Here is a 17,811-nt window from a genome sequence, read left to right as displayed (position 1 = left end):
CCGTTGCTTATTTTAAAGCTGTCTCGCTATGCTAAACCCATTTAACATAGTGAGACAGGTTTTAAAAAAAAAGCAACGGAGAAAGCAAGATCTCCGTTGCTTTTTTTTTACTGTTTCGCTATGTAAAAAAAAAAAGCAACGGAGATCTTGCTTTCGCCCACAGCTCTGATGTACTGCGCAGGCACGCAGTACATCAGAACTGCCGCGGATGCCAGACATCTGCGGAAGGGCAGTAAACAGGCATTATACTATGCCATTATTTAAGAAAAGTAATAGTTTCTTTTCTTAAATAATGTCATGGTATAATAGCAATAATCCACTTCTGGGTGTGGGTAATGCTGTATTTACCCACGGTTGGCTTTGTTTGGTCCCTCAGGCTTCGCACTTGGGACCAAACCACGCCAACCGTGGGTAAATCCAGCTTTACCCTCACCCAGGCGTGGGTTATTGCTATAATAAATAATGAAAAGAGAATTGTATTTTGGAGGTGGAGGGATGTGCTCAAAAGTCGCCAGTATTAACAATGGAAATTTGTTAAACACTACAGGGCATGTGCGTTAGGACTTTTTCAACGTGGAAGTGGGACATATAATTTTAAGACCCCAAATGAAGAACTGAACAACATAGTGTGACGAAACGTAACACTCACATGAGGAATGACAACAATAATAGTCATTTGTTTATCGGGATAGTCCGATTGGGCACAGGTCCATTTACAGCGGAGGCCCGGGGAGAAATGCTCCACAGTTAGATTAACATAAACATGGTAATACAATAATATGTTGTACCCCTCACCTATCCAAATAGCTCTGAAGTGTCAACAGGTTGTTAAGTTTGACTCCGGTTTTCTAAACCTTTTGGACAACAACATACACACAAGTACATTCAATTTAGTTAGACGCAACAAACTAATGCTAAAAAAGCCACTTTTCTTTATCTCAACTTCTGATGGAAAGGTAAATTTTTTCTACATTCCACGTTCAGTATTACTAGATTGCCAACCGCTACTGGCTAGCTGAAACACGGAAGGTAACACCCGTTTCGTTAACAACTGGTATTGCTTGTCCACTCCTGTGAAAGGGGAAGGACTTAGTGTGGGATGCTCTCTTTAGGCAAAAAAGCACGTGGAAGTTAGAGTACCGACTGCTTCATGTTTCAGGATCCTACTCTATGAGCACAGGCTGCACGCTTAATCAATCACGTATGCAGGCGGCCTTACAGGAAAAGGTTACGTCATGTTTTGCAGTTGCCCATCCCACCTACCAATAAATGTACACTGTAGTGCCTATTTCCTCTTGTGCCAGCCAATTGGATTTTCTGAGGTTCGCACGAGAGAGTAGATTTGTCGTGTAATGTCTGTTGGTTTTATAAACAAAAATCTAGATCTGCTGTCATTTAGTTGGTTGTTCCCTGTGGTCATTACCTGTTGTGTTGAACATACTGGGCATTTAAATTTGCAAGCACACTAGAGACTGTGTTTTAAATAGCATTTGCTTGCTTTTGATGTTATTTATATTTACAGTCAAGACGGACTGACTTTTTTAATCGAATAGTCAAAGCCATATAAGCAGTAGTTCCCATCTGAGGTGGGTTTTGGTTTAGAGTCCGAAAAAAAAAACTGTTTGTTGCTTTTTCGTGCTGCTGGGCGGCCTTTTGTTTCCCTAACTAAACATTGTGTCACGGGGTGACAGACACCGTGGTTGTCGCTTTTGCCCATCTGGCCCCACGCGTGTGTGCTGGCGCCATCGTCTCTCTGATTGCCGCTGTTCTCCCATCGTGAACGAAACTGCTTATTTTGTGAATAAACTCCAGTCGGATTGTTGTTGAAAATGGCGGCGCTTATCATGTTGTTAGAAGCTGCTGAGTACCTGGACAGGCGAGAAAGAGGTAACATTTCAGAACTGCATTTGATCATTTATGCTAGTTCTGATTGTGTGCGTGTGTGTTGGTGTCAAGTTTTGCGTTTCGATCAGTAGTGATTGAGTTGTATATGCAACCTAAGTTGGCATCGTATGGTCTTTGCATGTTTTATCGCAGTGTTCTATATTTATAATAGGGTATGGATAAAGTTTGCTTTCTGTTCTTACTGTATACACAAGTGCATGTCAGTGGACCGGAAAGGTTGGTGGTGCCTTTGTTCCAAGGTAAACATAAATGCATTGTTGTGTTGCTGTGTGTTTTAACACAATTTAATGTTGACTTGTACTCATCCTTGTATAGTTGTTTCGTGCATAGTTGTTTATTTTTGTATAAGTATCCTGAAAAAGAAACTGCACGACGTTGTCATTTTAGTGGGCCATGGATTCGATGTTTGAAGCCTTGGTGCGTTCACATATTCCCAAAACACATTGAATGCTTTGTGTGACTTGCATTTCCATGTTTTAGGCTCTTAAGTAGTGGTGTGTATAGAAATGTATTTATGGATTCGTTTACATTCTGTATTTAGAAGCGGAGCATGGCTACGCATCCCTGTTGCCCTATAATAACAGCAAGGACAGAGACAGCTCTAAAAGGAGAAGTAAATCCAAGAAAAACAGCAGCAGCAGGTAATTTGTAGTGGCCTAAGTATGTACACGGTGTATAAGGGGGAGTCTGATTCTAGCCTTTTCAGATCATTTAGGGCGATGATGATTACTTGTGAAGTATTTATTTTTCTTTTTTATTCTGGGAATTTATTTTGAGTTTCAAAACTGATTTTAGTTTTAATTTCCTCCTAGTTTAATTATTGTATTTTGGTTGTCCATTGTCAACCGTTATATGTTTTTAGATGTTCTTAGTGTTCCTAATCCCTTTAAAATGTAGGCAGCTATAAGGGGGTTGGGGGAGGGTTATTGTGTTTGACAGCCGAGGGTAATCTTTGCCTCCAAGCGCCATTTTTGTTCACTTGTCAGGTTGATTGTTGATTCTTAGATCTGAAACGTTGTTGCTCCTGGTCTTTAACCAGCATGTGGAGAAGGTGAGTAATTCCGGTCTGATAGTCACATGCTGCTGTGCTGCCTTTGTTATTTCCGAGATTTGGGGGAGGGCACCACAGTAAATACTGTCCTAGTTTGCTTTATCAAGGTAGGAGATCTCAAAAACCAAACAAAGTAAAGGTGTGCACTTGTTCATTTTGCATTATGTCATTAATTCTTTCTAAACTTAGGTTGCGAATAATAGCAGACTTTGAAGGTGTAACGTCTTGTAGTAAATTGGTAATCTGTCGTTCTTGCTTTTCATTCCTTTTTTTAATCTACATAGAGCGGTGCTCCTATATCCTGGCCACCGGGCTTGGTCCAGCAAACTACCCGGTCAGATGTACACATACACGTCACTTTTTTAGTTGAGAAATAGGGTTATGTCAGGATGTGCTGGGCCTGCGCCCATTAGATGTCCTGCACACGTGGAAGTCTCATTATCCTGTGATGGCCCGTCCTATTCAGTCTTATTCCAAAACATTAAGTGAGCATTAAGATTAGGCCTGCTAATATTTTGCATCATGTGGAAAAGCACTTCTGTGATACAATTGTACAGTCGCATTCTGTACGATTTGAGCAGTTGTGTTGTACTCCCTTTGTTAAACTTGACTGTTTGGTGTAGTGTGTTCAAGGTGGTGGTAAGGGTTACCACCTGTTCCTCTTTACGAGGGGTCCCTGTTTGGCCAGTTGTTCCCTTGGGGTCCCTGTTTGTGCAGTTGTTCCTTGGGGGGGGGGGTGAAAATGGCAAATGCCCTGAGATTTTAGGACAAAAATATTTCCCAATTTTTCTTTAATAGTTGTGTTAAAACATTTATTTTGTATCTGAAACACACAAATGTTGTTATAAGAAGTAGTGTAAGCAACTGAGTGTTATAAGCGTATGCTTTTGTTGGCAAAAATGTTCTGTCCTTTGCATTGGCCATAGATATATTTTGTCCTGTAAAATTTCATAGATGAAAATAGGTTTGTAGGTTATTATTAGGCTAACCGCCCTTGTGGGCCAGTTTAAGCATTGCCGATTACTCCATGCGAGATTGAATCAAACTCTGTAATTTGTGTTTGTAAGGCAAATACCTTGACCATTATACTAACCTCCCACCCCTCATGTTTCTATAAAGAATGTCCCACTTTGGGCATTTGAAAAGGTGGAAACCCTAGGTATTTTGCATTTCCACAGTTAATAGTGGATTGTGGAAGAGAAGTGGAATGGCAGTCTGCATTTTTTTGCTTAAATGTAGCCCCGTAGTGTCCATGTGGGCAGATGATCCTTCAAGTAAAGTGATTAATCAGGACTGCAAAGTGTAAGTTGATCTGAAGTCTTGACTTAAGAGGGAGATGAGCTTATTTTATTTTCTGTTGTATATTAACCCAGTGCTTGATAGTTTATCCATGACTGCTGGATTTTTAGTTCATAGCTAAGCACTAGGTAGTCTGTCCTTGAGCTATTTAAGTCGGGCCAGTTTCCCTTCTAGTGTTAGGCTGTCCTTACCCCATCCCTTGGTCGATAATTGTATTAAATTACCCCTAGTGAGAGTAGAGTAAATAGCATAGATAATTTGAGGAGATCCATGCATTGATAAGGCATTCAGGAGCTGCCATGTCCATTAGTTGTACTGAGGGCTTTCTTGGGGTAAATTTTCTATTACTTTTTTGTAGATAAAAGTTGCATTTGAATATGACCATGGATGATCTTAGTTTTACTTTATTTCCCATCTTATTTTTAAGTACCATGCATAAATGGGGTGGAATGTAGTACAGCCGGTAAATGGGTCAGAAACGTAGCATTTAACACTTCTATGAAATTTTATAGGTGGTGGGGTATTGTTGTGTGCCAAAATTAGTATTTTCTGCAGTCAAGGCAGTCTTTTGTAAAATATTTTGGGGTGTTCCTTCTGTACTCGTATATGTGTGCACGCACAAATACATCTATTTACAGTGCCAATTACAGGTTATCATAGTAAAAAAAAATAAGTGTTGAATGCAGGCATAATAAAGGATGCAGTTAAAACCCAAAATTTACAGTATAGAATACAGTCATAGCAGAAGAAAGTAATATAGATTAGGAGTTCTAGAGATAGTAAGTAGAACTAGTTTTATAAGGAAGAAGTTTCTTTAGAAGAGTAGGTGGGATGGAAAGGTAAGAGTATTTAGTGACTCTTGAGCTAGTCAGGTTTAGAGCATGGGCATAGCCAGTGAGTTTTGAGATGCACTTTCAGATTGTTTTTGAAACAGGAAAGTGAGGGAAGTGTGGAGAGTTAGTTTGGTAGGAGATTCACGCTTTTCCAACTATATTAGAAAAAAGTGAGTCACCAGCCTTGTTTGTTTTAGTAGTATGTGCTAGGAGTTTCTGAGAAGACCTTAAGGAATCTAGGTTTTTATAGGGAGTGATTAGTGTGGAAAGAATATAAACTATATATATATATATATATATATATATATATATATATATATATATATATATATATATATATATATATAAAATATTTTGTACGTTGGTGACCTGTGTAGTACCAGTACAGTGTACGTCAGTAGGCATAAAAGGAGAATGTTCAGGAATGATGCATTGTAGAAGAGACTAATGTGGGACTTTTGAAGGGTTAAGTATAAGATGTTACAGTCTCTGGTCTTTCCTCATGAGCCAAAAGTGCTGGAGGCAGTATTGTGTGGTGTACTTGGGGGACCCAAAGTAACTGTTCTATGAGTGCACCATTGTATATAGCATAAAGACACACTGGAAACTGCTTTCTAAGGTGTACATCTTAGCAGTGTAACCCCAAAAACAATACAGTGAATTGAACTATATAAAATATGCTGTTCACACCAGTAGTGTGCGTGTATATTCTGCACTTCTGCTTTGTAAATCTGTTCTTTGGTGGATATGATTGTTGTTTTTTTTTTTTTTTTTTTTTTTTTTTTTTTTTTTTTTTTAAGCTGCTGCGTTTTTCTGATTTCTGGATACCGAGCACTGTTCTACAAAATATTTTTGGCTTTCCCGTGGGAAATTTGGCCAGTGCTTGCTTGTTGGCATAACTGTGGAGTTACTGGGTTTCAACAACGGTGGCAGCGGGTTACAAAAGTATAGTTGCATGCCCTTCTCTATTTCCACCACATTTTTGCGTGTGTATGTCTGTCTGTCCTCTAGGTGAGTGGGGTGACACCTGTATAGCTGTGTTTTTCAAGTCTGTGGGGTCATGTTTACAAAGTGTTTGCAATGTGTTACAAAGGCATTTGTCTGGAGCGTTTCTCCCCGGTCCTCTGCTGAAAACTGGCTTTGTTCCAAATCAGGCTTTCCTGGTTAATAAATGTTAAATAATGGTTCATTTTTATCAGAAGTGGAATTGTCCTTTCTTAAATCTATTCCTGCTAACTAGCTTTCACCTCTTCAGTGTCCTGACCAGACCTGGTAGTAGTAGGCTGGCATTGGGTAGCTGCCTGGTTTCTGCTTAATCCACAAATCTTCTGTTACTTTGTCAGCCTAATCGTGATGCCCACATTATTGGCATCCTGAAACATGTATCTGCCCATGGTTGTAACAAACCCAGTAGAAGCTTATGGCTCTCCTTAATTGGGTGCTTGTCCTGAAGGGCTTCGGTGCTGCCTGCTGTTGCCTTTCAGCATTGAGTGTATGCAGTGCAACAGAGTGGGCTTGAAATCTTTTGATAGGAGTTGCTTTTCAGCAAGGTTAATTAGGCCAGACCATTTATGCTGATTATCACAATCCTTGTTTTCTTATGTTAACACAATTTGTTTTAGTGGTCAGAGTTACATTAAGTAGGGGGAAATATTTCCATTGGTGTATGCTTTGCCCCCCCCCCAAAAAAAAAAGTTCATGTGTTTTTTCAGTTAATTGGGCTTACTTAATGGTTCATGGGTTAATAAATCATGGAAGAAACATGCCCAGTTGACTTGTCTTGTACATGTGTGTATTGGCAGTTTTGGTCTGAAGTATTTCTACAGCACAAAAGTTAAATTACATGCTTGGGTCTTGCGTGGTACATAAAAGAAGACTGAGCCTCTTTGTCCCTTGTGGTCTGGCATCTTTATCTTTATTCATTGTAGCATACTTTTTCGACTTCTGGGGTTTGGAATGTACACAGCTGCTATGAGCTGCATATCTTTTAATAGGGGTCACTACTGTTGGATTTTCTAAAATAGAGTAGTTCTCAGCTCTCATGAACTTATAGAACTTTCATTTTAAGAGACATATCCACCATTTAAAAGATGTTAAATTGGGCAATACTTGTACTTTAACTTTTTTGTTTTGTATAAAGGCTTCTAAAATTACTTGTAGCTCAATTTTTTTAAAGGTATTTTATTAATTTTTTATGGAAAATCTAGGGGATCCCCCTGCCCACCACTGACGCCGTTCTAAGTCCGGTTCCATTAGAAAGCTCTTGGGTAGCTAAAAAGGTCTTACAAAAACAGGTAAAGAAGTCAGTCTTGTGGCAGCCTTAAAACTGTTTCTTATTGTAAGAGCTTTTAATTTCGGCTCTTTTATACTAGGCTCACACATTTTCAAGTGTTAAACAGCTTGAGAGTTTAACTGCATAATACAGAGCAGTCGTCTTCGCAGAGATGTATGGAATGACCCAGAATGTGTTCCTTGTTTAAAACCGTGAGATGACTGCTTTGAGAATGTTGGGGTTACAGCTATTGCAGAACTTAACAGATCTGGATCTTTTACAGCAAGTAAGGTATAAGGGGTGAGTTATGGAGTTTCGGTGCTCGAGCAACCCTTAATTTGTGAGTTGGGAATCTTGTCAGTTGCCTAATAGTAGCATGCATGGAAACCTATTGATATTGTCACCTGTGTCTAGTGGACCTGCTACAGGAAACATTGAGCAGCACACCTTTCAGTATTCTGAAGTGTGAGCAGACGTGTTTTTACAGTAATTTTTCTTTGTAGTTCTACAGCAGTAGACTTCTAGTGGGGGCATGTTGTGTGTTGTCACGGTATGTGATGAGCATTTGCCAAGACTGCATGTGGTGAGTTGTTAAAGCTGCTGCATTTACTTTGAACACTCTGTGTCTGGACAGTGTTTCGACATGCATTGGAACTCTGTACATGTACACGCACACACATTCATACTCTTGAAGTTGGCACAAATCTGCTGTTCAGTACTTCAGCTTGTGTGCCCTTTGGTTGGGCTTAGTTCACTTTCTGTCTGTGAACATCTCCATTGATATTACACGCACAAAAATGGGATTTATTATTTGGGAACATGTTAATTACATTAAGTGCTTTTAGTTGGTGGTGGTCCAACTTCATATTCCTGTACTCAACACACTCCTCCTTTTACCAAGATGCAGCATTCTTTTGGGAAGAGTTCATGAAACTCATTTAGTTACACATCCACATCACTTGTACTCATTGTATTACTGTTTTCTTTTATTTGTTATCCTAGTTGGAAGTACTTGTGCATTGTAAATAGAGCTCTTTGAGGTGGGAGTGATGGCATGGTTGCTTTACAAGTTTGAAGTTGCTGAGTTGTAGTTAAGTCTTACAGTGTTTCAGTTTAAAAATGTGTGCATGCATGTGCAGAGTTTAGTACTAGCTGGATTTGTTGGGAGGCTTTTAAGTTCTTACTGCTTCACAGCCTTGTTCTCTAGATGTGCTCATAACAGTGTTTGCAGTGACAAAGCTGAAAACGGAACTTGCAAGTTTGTCTGTTAAGGGGTGGAATGAATGATATGCTGTTTCACCTGTGTGGGCAGCTTGATGGATTGTATTCTTAGCTGGATTCGTAATATGAAATGTGGACCCACTCTTGTCAGGCTAATGCCACAAGCATTAGGATTGCTCAAAACGCCAGTCTCTTCCTGATAGCAAAAAAAACGTCTGTCCCACGTCACTGTACTCCAGATCTCCTAATTCAGATTGTTGCTCCACTTTAACCGCAAGATTTAGTGCTCTAGCTTCTTCATGCTGGAGTTTTACTTATCCGTCAGGTTCAGTTTATGAATTGTAAAATTGAAGTACTGTGATTAGGCTGGTGTTCTCTTGTGGAGATAGACCCTTTAGCTCATTTGACATCTTGGAGGGGTTGGCCCCCCCCCCCCCCCGAAATAGTAGCTGGTGTTTCATTTTAAGTTTCCTTCCATGGAACTTGTAACTGTCATGCTTAATTCAAACTCCTTTATTACATTGTTTTTCTTAACCAGATTTAGTATTTTCTTGGATAGTTATCTCAATTTTAGTATGGAAAGCAGATTCTCCATAAAGTGAACATGTTCAGTGTCCCTGCTTCTTGAAATGGTTATACTTTATGACTAGTGAGATCTTTAGAGTTTACACTGTAATTCATTACAGGAGGAAAAAGTTCGCAGGAGACTTTGGCTGTTCTACAACAATGTCAAGAGGCAGTGTACTCATCAATGACATTGAGGGCTGGTCATTGATTCTCTAGGACTTGCCTTTTTGAGGCAACCTGTCAGGCTATGCAGTATGTTAAGATCAAGTTGAAGTGCTGGATTAAGGTGGAGTTAAACAGCTGCTGCTTGCAGTCCAAGGTTCTCCCAGCCATTTGTCTGCTGTGCAACACTGAAGAATTCTGGGTGAGACATTGTTTTGGGGCATTTGGGCAATTGGTCTATAATTGTCACTGGTTTCCTGCACCACATGCATAGTTGCTCCTCCAGTGGCCATTTCAAATACTGTTTTTTTTTTTTTTTTTCCATATTTTGTGAATTATGTACTATTTCTGGTCAAGCTAGTGGCTGATGGGGAGGTTAGTTTTCTTTGACTTTGCCTTTTTGTGTGTGTTGGTGGGGTGCTTGGCAGAAATTGGCTGCTTTCTGCTGTCCACCAGTATACCAGGCTGGAGTTAAATGTTGTATCCCACCATTCCTTTTAGACTTCAGGGCTTTCGATAGTTTCTCATCAGTGTTGCCCTTTTATGAAACTTGCGTTATTGAGACTAGCATCACAGGTACTTGGATGTTCTTTTGGGCCAGAAGTTTATCCAGAACTTCATTTTCAGATAGCCTATCTTACTATACCTGGCTGAGGACACTAAATCAATTGTATGAACATCTCATTTCACTGTTCAATCCATAGCCTCATGCACATGTAGAGCTGATGAAGCAGGAGGGAAAAACCTTGACTGCTGTTTTGCTTTTTCCTTTTAGTAACACTGGCCTTCTAAACCACAAAGTCCAATGTTCGTTCATTTCAGCATGAACAGAGCTAATGGAACTAGGTGCAGGCCAAACTCTGGCAAGGGTCTCAAGGCTTTTTCCAGAGAAGTTACTGCACCTGTGTGTTGAAATTTGTAATAGTTGGATTCCCCTGCGACGTGGGACAGCTGTAACCCTGAGAACTTGCCTAACTGCTCCCCTCTGCATTTGGAGATAGCACCCCCCTTTATGTCATATGATGCTGTTACAGGCAGATGGGTGCACACTGTCCTGTCCAGTGGTTTGGTTACAAGGATGTCTTTCCTTAAACTCTTCTGTCTGCTGATGCTCCACCTAATGAGGGGCAGCAGAGTTAATGGTGCTTTAGCTGTTTGGGAAAAGTGCTCAGAATGGCTCCTGCTAACGAGAGTGGGTATGGGCATTAGTAAATCTTTCATGTGCTAAAGTCTTGCTGTTCTGTCACATTTAGGATGTGCTTGTTAAAGGTGGAAGCTAAAAAACTGATCAACATACATGATGCTCCCTTGACTGTACACTTGAGCAAGGTCAGAAACATTTTTCATATTGTGAAATGAGCTGGTATAATCCTGTGGTTCACCAATGTTGTTCTGTGCTGAAGCCAGCAAAATCCTATTTACTTTGATTAAAATTCACTTTGAAAAGGAGTTCACAATGCTTTTCTTGATTTAATAAAGGCCAAGCATTTTAAATCTTTTCCCTTTTTACATACCATTTATATTTCAAGCTTCCCAGCTGATGAGTTTTGTAAACAATGTGTCCAAATTATCTCTTACTTTCATCTTCCTCAGAAGACTATTTTAGTTTCGCCAAAATATGTTCTTCAGCGTATCACCATTGTTCATCTCGTGTAACTCCACTGGCTTTTCATAATTACTCATTTGAAGAGTCAAGGTGCCAACTCTATTAATTTTGACGGGAAGGAACTAATACTCGATATGACCATCACAATTTATCACGGCCATTTGTTTTTTAATATAATCTAGGTATATATTTATTACAGGACACGATTAAGAAACTCTAGGCAGCTGTTTTTGGATCATTGGGACTTGTGTAGGTTGGGTCCTGAACCCATATTTGTTTACAAAAACAAAAAAAAAATTTAAGTGTATTTTTGAAACCAATACGCAACAAATGAATGGCCACACTAATGGTTGTGGAATGAAAAAACGTGGGGCCTGCCGACAATGTAGGTATATCCTGGAGGTTAGTAGTTTGCATGTTCAAGGTTGCCCATATTTGTTTACTGTTAAAGGTAAATATATTGTAATACTAAAGGAGTTGGTTACACCAGTTTTTGTGTCACTTGTTCTTTTTATATTGGCAAAACCAATGGCCTTTACGTATGAGAATTTACTGACATCTTTATGCTGTTAAGAGCAAAAATGCAAGTAATGCACTTTATAAGCATTCCAGCATGTGACCTGCTTATAAGAAATTTGTATTTGTGATTTTGGAAAAGGTGGGTGCACTACATAGAGGAGGTGACTGGAAGACCGTAGTGTAGAAAAGGGAACTTTATTGGCAAGTTCTCTTAAATGCCACTACCCCCAGGGCTTAATGAGTGCCTATCGATCAAACCCATTTTAAAGTTGAAAGCCGGTGCTGTTTGATTTTTATCATGAAATATGTACTTTTTAGTATATAAATCAATCTATTTTTTATATTTGGCATTAATATCTATGTATGCGTATATGCTTAGTATCCAACATGTACTAGGATTTTTTTTTTTGTTACGAAGTTAACTGTTTTGTGTTTTGGTGCCACCTTCCTTAAAGTGAGATGTTGCACAACGTGCTGTCTAACATGCTTTGCTCTTAGGTTCCACCCTCTTAAGGAAGTGAGGTTTAGCTTATAGTTTCTCTTATTGCAACTATAAAATATGAAATTGACTGCTATCTTTTGAGTGGTCTGTTTCTCAGTAAATTTTGGATTTTGTCACAGATTTAGACTAAGTTCTCATAATTACTGAATGCAGTTTTAAGATCTGTATCTACACAAGCATATAGCCAAAATCATTTCCCCAACCCGTGCCCATAGAATGTCCACATTTTTGACTTTGACCTGCTGTTTGGGCACTTTTGCAGTCCCTTTCAACTTTCTGGTTTAAAGGCCCTTGTTTGCGCACTGCGGCACTCAGCTGGGGTAAACTATTACCAGTGCTAGAAAGTCTGCTCTTCAATTTTTTCCTTAGAACGTGCTTGTTATTTTGCTGCTTGCACGTTAATCATCTTAATTGGCTAGCACTTAATTGTAGCACACTTGGGTGCTGTCAGCACTAGCTGTTCCTACACAGTAACAGCACCAGTACTTATTAGTTATGTCCATCCCTCCTGGTATGACTATAGGGCAATTTCCTGTGCTTTCTACTGTTAACCTGGTGCACTTCGGCATTCTGAGACAGTGTGGCAACTGTCTAATGTACATAGACAACCCTCTCCTCTTAACTCATAACACTTATACCTGTGAGAGATGCACTTGTATCACCAAAGTGGAAGAGGTGCACGCTGCAACCAAGACTGGACTAGCTGGTCAAGAGGAGAAAGTAAACCCCTGCAACTCCCTACATAGAACACACAGCCCTCCAAAATGCCAACCATCACAACCCACACACAGAAACACAAACCATACAACCACTTTCGCGGAGGCTCTCTCTCGTTACCCAGAACCCCCCCCCCCCGAGACAGAAATGCATTCGATCACCACAACACACCAACCCCAGAACACGTAGCTTACCACCACAGTGTGCCCGTCAACCCAAGCCCTTAAGGCAAAACACTTTGCCTAATGTACTAATCATAGGAGACGTAATTGTGAGGCACACTGATGCCCCACTCACTATGTTGAACAAGGAGAAATGTGGCAGTCAATTGTCTTATCAGGTGCCAAGATCCGTCATATAACACATGCACTCAGGTCACGCCACAAGTACAAATATGACTAAGTTGTTGTCCATGTGGGTGTGTGAGACCTGAGCTGTACCTCCCTGGACTACATGAAAAAAGATGTGCTGGAACTCTCAAATTATGTGGCCCAGGCAGGTGTGACCCTAGCCCTGAGCAGTTTTCTATTATCGCCCAGAATGATACTATGGTATAAGCAGAAAATGGTTGACTTCAACAATTGTCCAAGTTTCTGGTGTCAGTCTAAGGGGATCCAGTATCGGTCTACCTGGAATGACATGATCGACAGACCTTGATGCTTTGCCAGAGACGGTGTGCATCTGTCACCCTGGGATTCTGGGTTCTGGCTAAGGCTCTTGCCACCCCTATAGTGCCTTTTTTAGACAGTGTTCCAAAGACCAGAATTCCACTGTAACAGCTACAAATACAGTCTGAGGGTTTTGTTGCTCAATGCTAGAAATCTAAATCTCAAGATGCACTTGCTTGAAGCCCTCCTGAAAATGGAGAATGTCGACATCTGTGCTGTAACAGAGACCTGGTTTAAAGAGGCAGAAGGCACCCCTGCGCTCCCAGGCTACAACTTATTCCATACCTTTCGGCCCAAGAATACGGCCGGAAGCTTCAAAGGTGGTGGTGGTGTCTATTTTTAAAGGATACACGTACTTCTAGACTGGTAGCCCAGCATAATGCATCTGAGATGCTTCAGATACAACTAACACTGGGTAAGATGGTGATTTATAAGTCCTAGTCTGCTACAGATTCCCAAACATGTCTGTAGACTCACTCCCAAGTTCCTAAGCACCCTGGAATCTGTCAAGGTCCAACCCAATACTTTCATACGGGGTGACTTAAGGGAAAACTATTAAAGTACTGATTGTACAGGCCCAGCGCTTTCTGGAATTTATCAGTTTCAGTGCCCTGGATCAGCTCATTCTGACAACCAGGTCGAGGATGTTGCTTCCTGTAGTGAGGATCGCCAACATGGGAGACCGTTGTTCTACACCTAACACCTATAGTAATTTCCTCCCTGGTTAAATCTAACGACAAACTTATCACCTTAGAAATCTCCATCTTGCCTACACCCACCCCCCTGCTAAGATGGCCACCCTGAAAAACTTCACTAAAGCCGACTTTGGGCTGCTAAAAACAGAGGTGGTTAACTTCTCAGCACCCATGCCAATGGAAAATAGCTACGTGACTGAATCATACACCACTGCACTGTATGAGCATGTGCACAAATGCATGGACCTTGCCGTACCAAATAGAACTAAGACGCTCTTCTCCAAAAAAAAAAAAAAAAAAAAAAAAAAAAAGCCAGTCTGGTGGTCCCTAGCCATTAATAAACTCTACAACAGCAGGAAGAAATTGTTGCAGAAAAAAAATGAAGTCACAAGATTGGAAAACCTCCCGTATCAGTCTCAACAAAAAGCTGAGATCCTTTATCAAATTCTCTAAAGCCAACTTTGAAGGCAGAATGCCCAAAACCACCATAAAGCCTTATATAGCTATATCAAAAACCTCAAAGGCAATACCCAGATTTGTTCTGAGTTATTGCACAATGGCACCTCCTATACTGAGCTAACTGATATAGCCAACATACTCGCCAAAAAGATTCGGTGCCCCCCCCCCCCGGGCCCTATTATAGTACCAGAAGAAAGCCGGGTACCCACCGTTTCTGCTACACAGGTAAAAGCTGCATTGTCCAAAGCCAAGAACACAGCGTTCATGGGACCTGGTAATATCCCTGGCTGCATCCTACATGAGCTACAAAACAAACTGGCACCACATCTGTGTGCCTTGTTCAATCACAGCCTTACCTCAGGCTATGACCCTAACGAATGGTGCACTGCTAGTCATCCCGCTCCATAAAGGGGGAGCAACTACAGATCCTGGGAAGTATCTCCCCATTAGCCTGATGAGTCTGGTATGCAAAGCTGTGGAGTGCATCATCGGGGACCTGCGTAAAGATGTAGGCAATCTCTAAACTCTTGACCCCACATATTTTGGCTTTGTCAAGGGGAGATCCTGTCTGCTGAACCTGGTTGACCACTTCATCCACAGCCTTGGTGACTGCCTCGAAGGTAAGGTAGTGTACAGCCTACATCGACCTGGCCAAGGCTTTTGATACCATTCCCCACTTTGGTATCTTTGATAAACGCCAAACTAGGCATCAATCCTTACATCAGTAGGTGGGTTGCAAATTGGCTCACAGAACCCACAGAGTGAAAGTTGCAGATTCAAAGTCAGATTGTCGACCAGTCACGAGTAGAGTCCTACAGGGCTCTGTCCTGGGCCCTTTCCTGTTTGGAATCTACTTCTCAAAACAGGCCAACACAGAAGGACTCTGGCTGACCAAGTTTGCTGATGACTGCAAGCTAGGAGTCATCATTTCCAAGTGATGCAGACATCCTACAAAAGGGCGCCTCTGAGACCAATGACTGGTGTCAGAACCATGGGCTGAAGCTTAATATCAAAAAATGCTTAGTCATCCCCTTTAGAAATAACTCCATTCCCACAAAGTACCACATTGATGGGACTGTACACTGAAGGGGCCTTAAGAGATCTGGGCACCCAGGTCGACCACCACCTTGCCTCTATGGTCAAAGTTGTCCTATGTGACTCATCTTATAACCAAAGAAAGAGGTCATTCCTCATTAGACCAGTCATCGAATATAACTCCCCGTTTGGCATGTACCTGACCAGACACCTACAACAGCTGGAGAGGCCACAAAAGTACTTTCTCAAAAAAGATTGTAGGCCTTAAAACACATGTCCTACATGGACAGACTTGAACTTCATCTGATGTTCATCGTGTTTCACTGTTGCAGTCATGACTGTAGGGTTCTCCCCTGCTGGCAGGCAGTCCTCTGTCTGCCAGAATCCCAAAGTCTGGGTCCGGTGTCGGCTGTTCAGCCATGCTCCCCGACGTCAGAGCGCCAGGAGTACAAAGCTGACAGCCGATGCCATGTTCCCCAGTTAGTTCGCAAGTGCCGGTCGGCTGACTCCTGACAATTTTTTCTGAACAAACTTCAGTCCGAAGACTTTTCTTCTCCTACTCAAAGCCAAGTACCCCGTTGGGGAAACTTTTTTTTTCTTGCTCCAGTCCGATGTCAGAAAAAGTTAATAATTGTATTTCATGTGGGAAGCAAATGCCTCATAAGGATTTTCATTCTTACTGTATTCCTTGCTTAGGCCCTGACCTCGACGTAGCTAGTTGTTGATTTTGTGCTAGATTCAGTCAACGTACAATTAAACGAAGGTACGATTTTGCATTTCATTACTTCTGTAGGCATTTTAATTACAAAATGTCATCTGATACGGTTCTGGCTACCGGAGTTCACAAACGACGCAAGGACAAAGACAGGCCTCAGAGGTCCAAATCACACTATATCGTTCAAGCAGAGCCAGCTTCAGGTTCGGCCGTCGTCAGTGAGGTGCCTTTGCAGCCCCTATCGTCAGCCATTTCGGAACCGATGGCCGAAACGGACTCCCACGAGGAGCCAACTAGGCCTTTGAATATTTCTGTTGCAGGACCTTCGGACAATGCTCCTTTGGATGGGTCGGGAGCCGCTGTGCAGGTACCGGCTTCCGAAGGGGTTTTCAGGCCTACTCAGCTTCTAATAAAGGCAAAGCCAAAGACAAAGGCAAAGACTCCTTCCAAATCAAAGACTGCAACACAGGCATCTTCTGAACCAGCACCCAAGTCACAGAAACAGTTACTTAAGATGGCGGAGGACTTACTTACTATGATTAGGGATTCACATCCCCCTCCAGATAAAAGGCTAGGCAGGATGTTTATTATGACTCCTGAACAGGCTTCTGTTTCTTCAGTTTCTTCTGACCAGGAATATTCTTTCCCTCCTTATGAGGATTCTGATGCTGAGGAATCCATTCCTTCAGCTTCTCCCCCTGAGGTCTTCTCTTTTGGGGAAACTTTGCATGAAATGAGGGAACATTTCCACTGGGAAGGACAGGAGTATTCGGAATCTAAGAAAAGACTAAGGGATTTTCTTCTTCCCCAACATAGACCCCTGGCTATTCCTCCTATTTTGGATATTGTGGATGATGCTTTTTCAGAGGCTAACTTAAACCATGACTCTCTTCCTCCAGCTCCTGTTAAGCCTGACAGATATTACAGGGTTCCTGATTCCCACCAGTTTTTATACAAGAACCCTACTGCTGACCCTGAAACCATTTCTCAGGGTCCTAAGGGAGTTAAGGCCGCTTCTGCTAAAAACCCCATTCCCACTGAGAAGGATTCCAGATCTTTAGAAAGATGGGGCAAAAAGGTGTACACTTCTGCTACTTTATCTATTAGGGCTTTAAACTGTCAGATGTTATGTGATCCTATCTCGCCTACATTCTGAATGATGGGTTCGGAGCCGATCCCTCGGCTCCGACTCGGCACGCTTATGCCAAAGAGCGAAGTCTCTTATTGGCTGAGCTTACTATATCCCAGGATGCACCACCAACAGTCCCCCAGATCTCGTTTGCCGCTTAACTGCAAGGACGTGGTCTCGAGCTGGCTGGGCTGAGTAGCTTTTATTACTACTTTTTCTGTCAGTTTTTGTGCTTATATCTCACAAAAGCCGTTTTAACGGCTATTGCTTTTGCTATTGCTATTGCTGTGTTCGATTGAGTACTGGACTTATTGTGTGTGATTGGGTAGAGTTTGTTTTGGCGCCCCTTTCAATCCAGGGCCTTTTAGGTTAAACTCTATAACTGAACTTTTTACTGTGTTAAAGTTCCCGGTTTGTACACCTAAGGTTGTGTTTACACAGTTTCTGTAAGCCTTC

The 17,811-nt window shown here is 41.5% G+C and overlaps 1 protein-coding gene across 2 annotated transcripts in view; it reads left to right on the top strand.

Moving 5' to 3' along the window:
- The first annotated feature begins 1,136 nt into the window (after window positions 1-1,136).
- MXD1 (MAX dimerization protein 1) overlaps window positions 1,137-17,811 on the top strand; it is a 60,418-nt gene continuing 43,743 nt past the window's right edge. The window contains exons 1-2 of one of the 2 annotated variants that reach the window (XM_044083072.1): window positions 1,137-1,887; window positions 2,447-2,546. In XM_044083072.1, the coding sequence (XP_043939007.1) occupies window positions 1,830-1,887; window positions 2,447-2,546 (158 nt within the window). In that variant the 5' untranslated portion in view covers window positions 1,137-1,829. Of the gene's footprint in view, window positions 1,888-2,044; window positions 2,145-2,446; window positions 2,547-17,811 lie in introns of those variants that run through there. The other variant, XM_044083071.1, reaches the window with a different exon arrangement.

Source organism: Protopterus annectens, chromosome 9.part0 (genome assembly GCF_019279795.1).
Source record: "Protopterus annectens isolate FY-2018-M chromosome 9.part0, PAN1.0, whole genome shotgun sequence".
Lineage (NCBI taxonomy): Eukaryota > Metazoa > Chordata > Ceratodontiformes > Protopteridae > Protopterus > Protopterus annectens.
The sequence above is the reverse complement of the archived record's forward strand: the minus strand, read 5'-3'. Positions and strand labels throughout refer to the sequence as shown.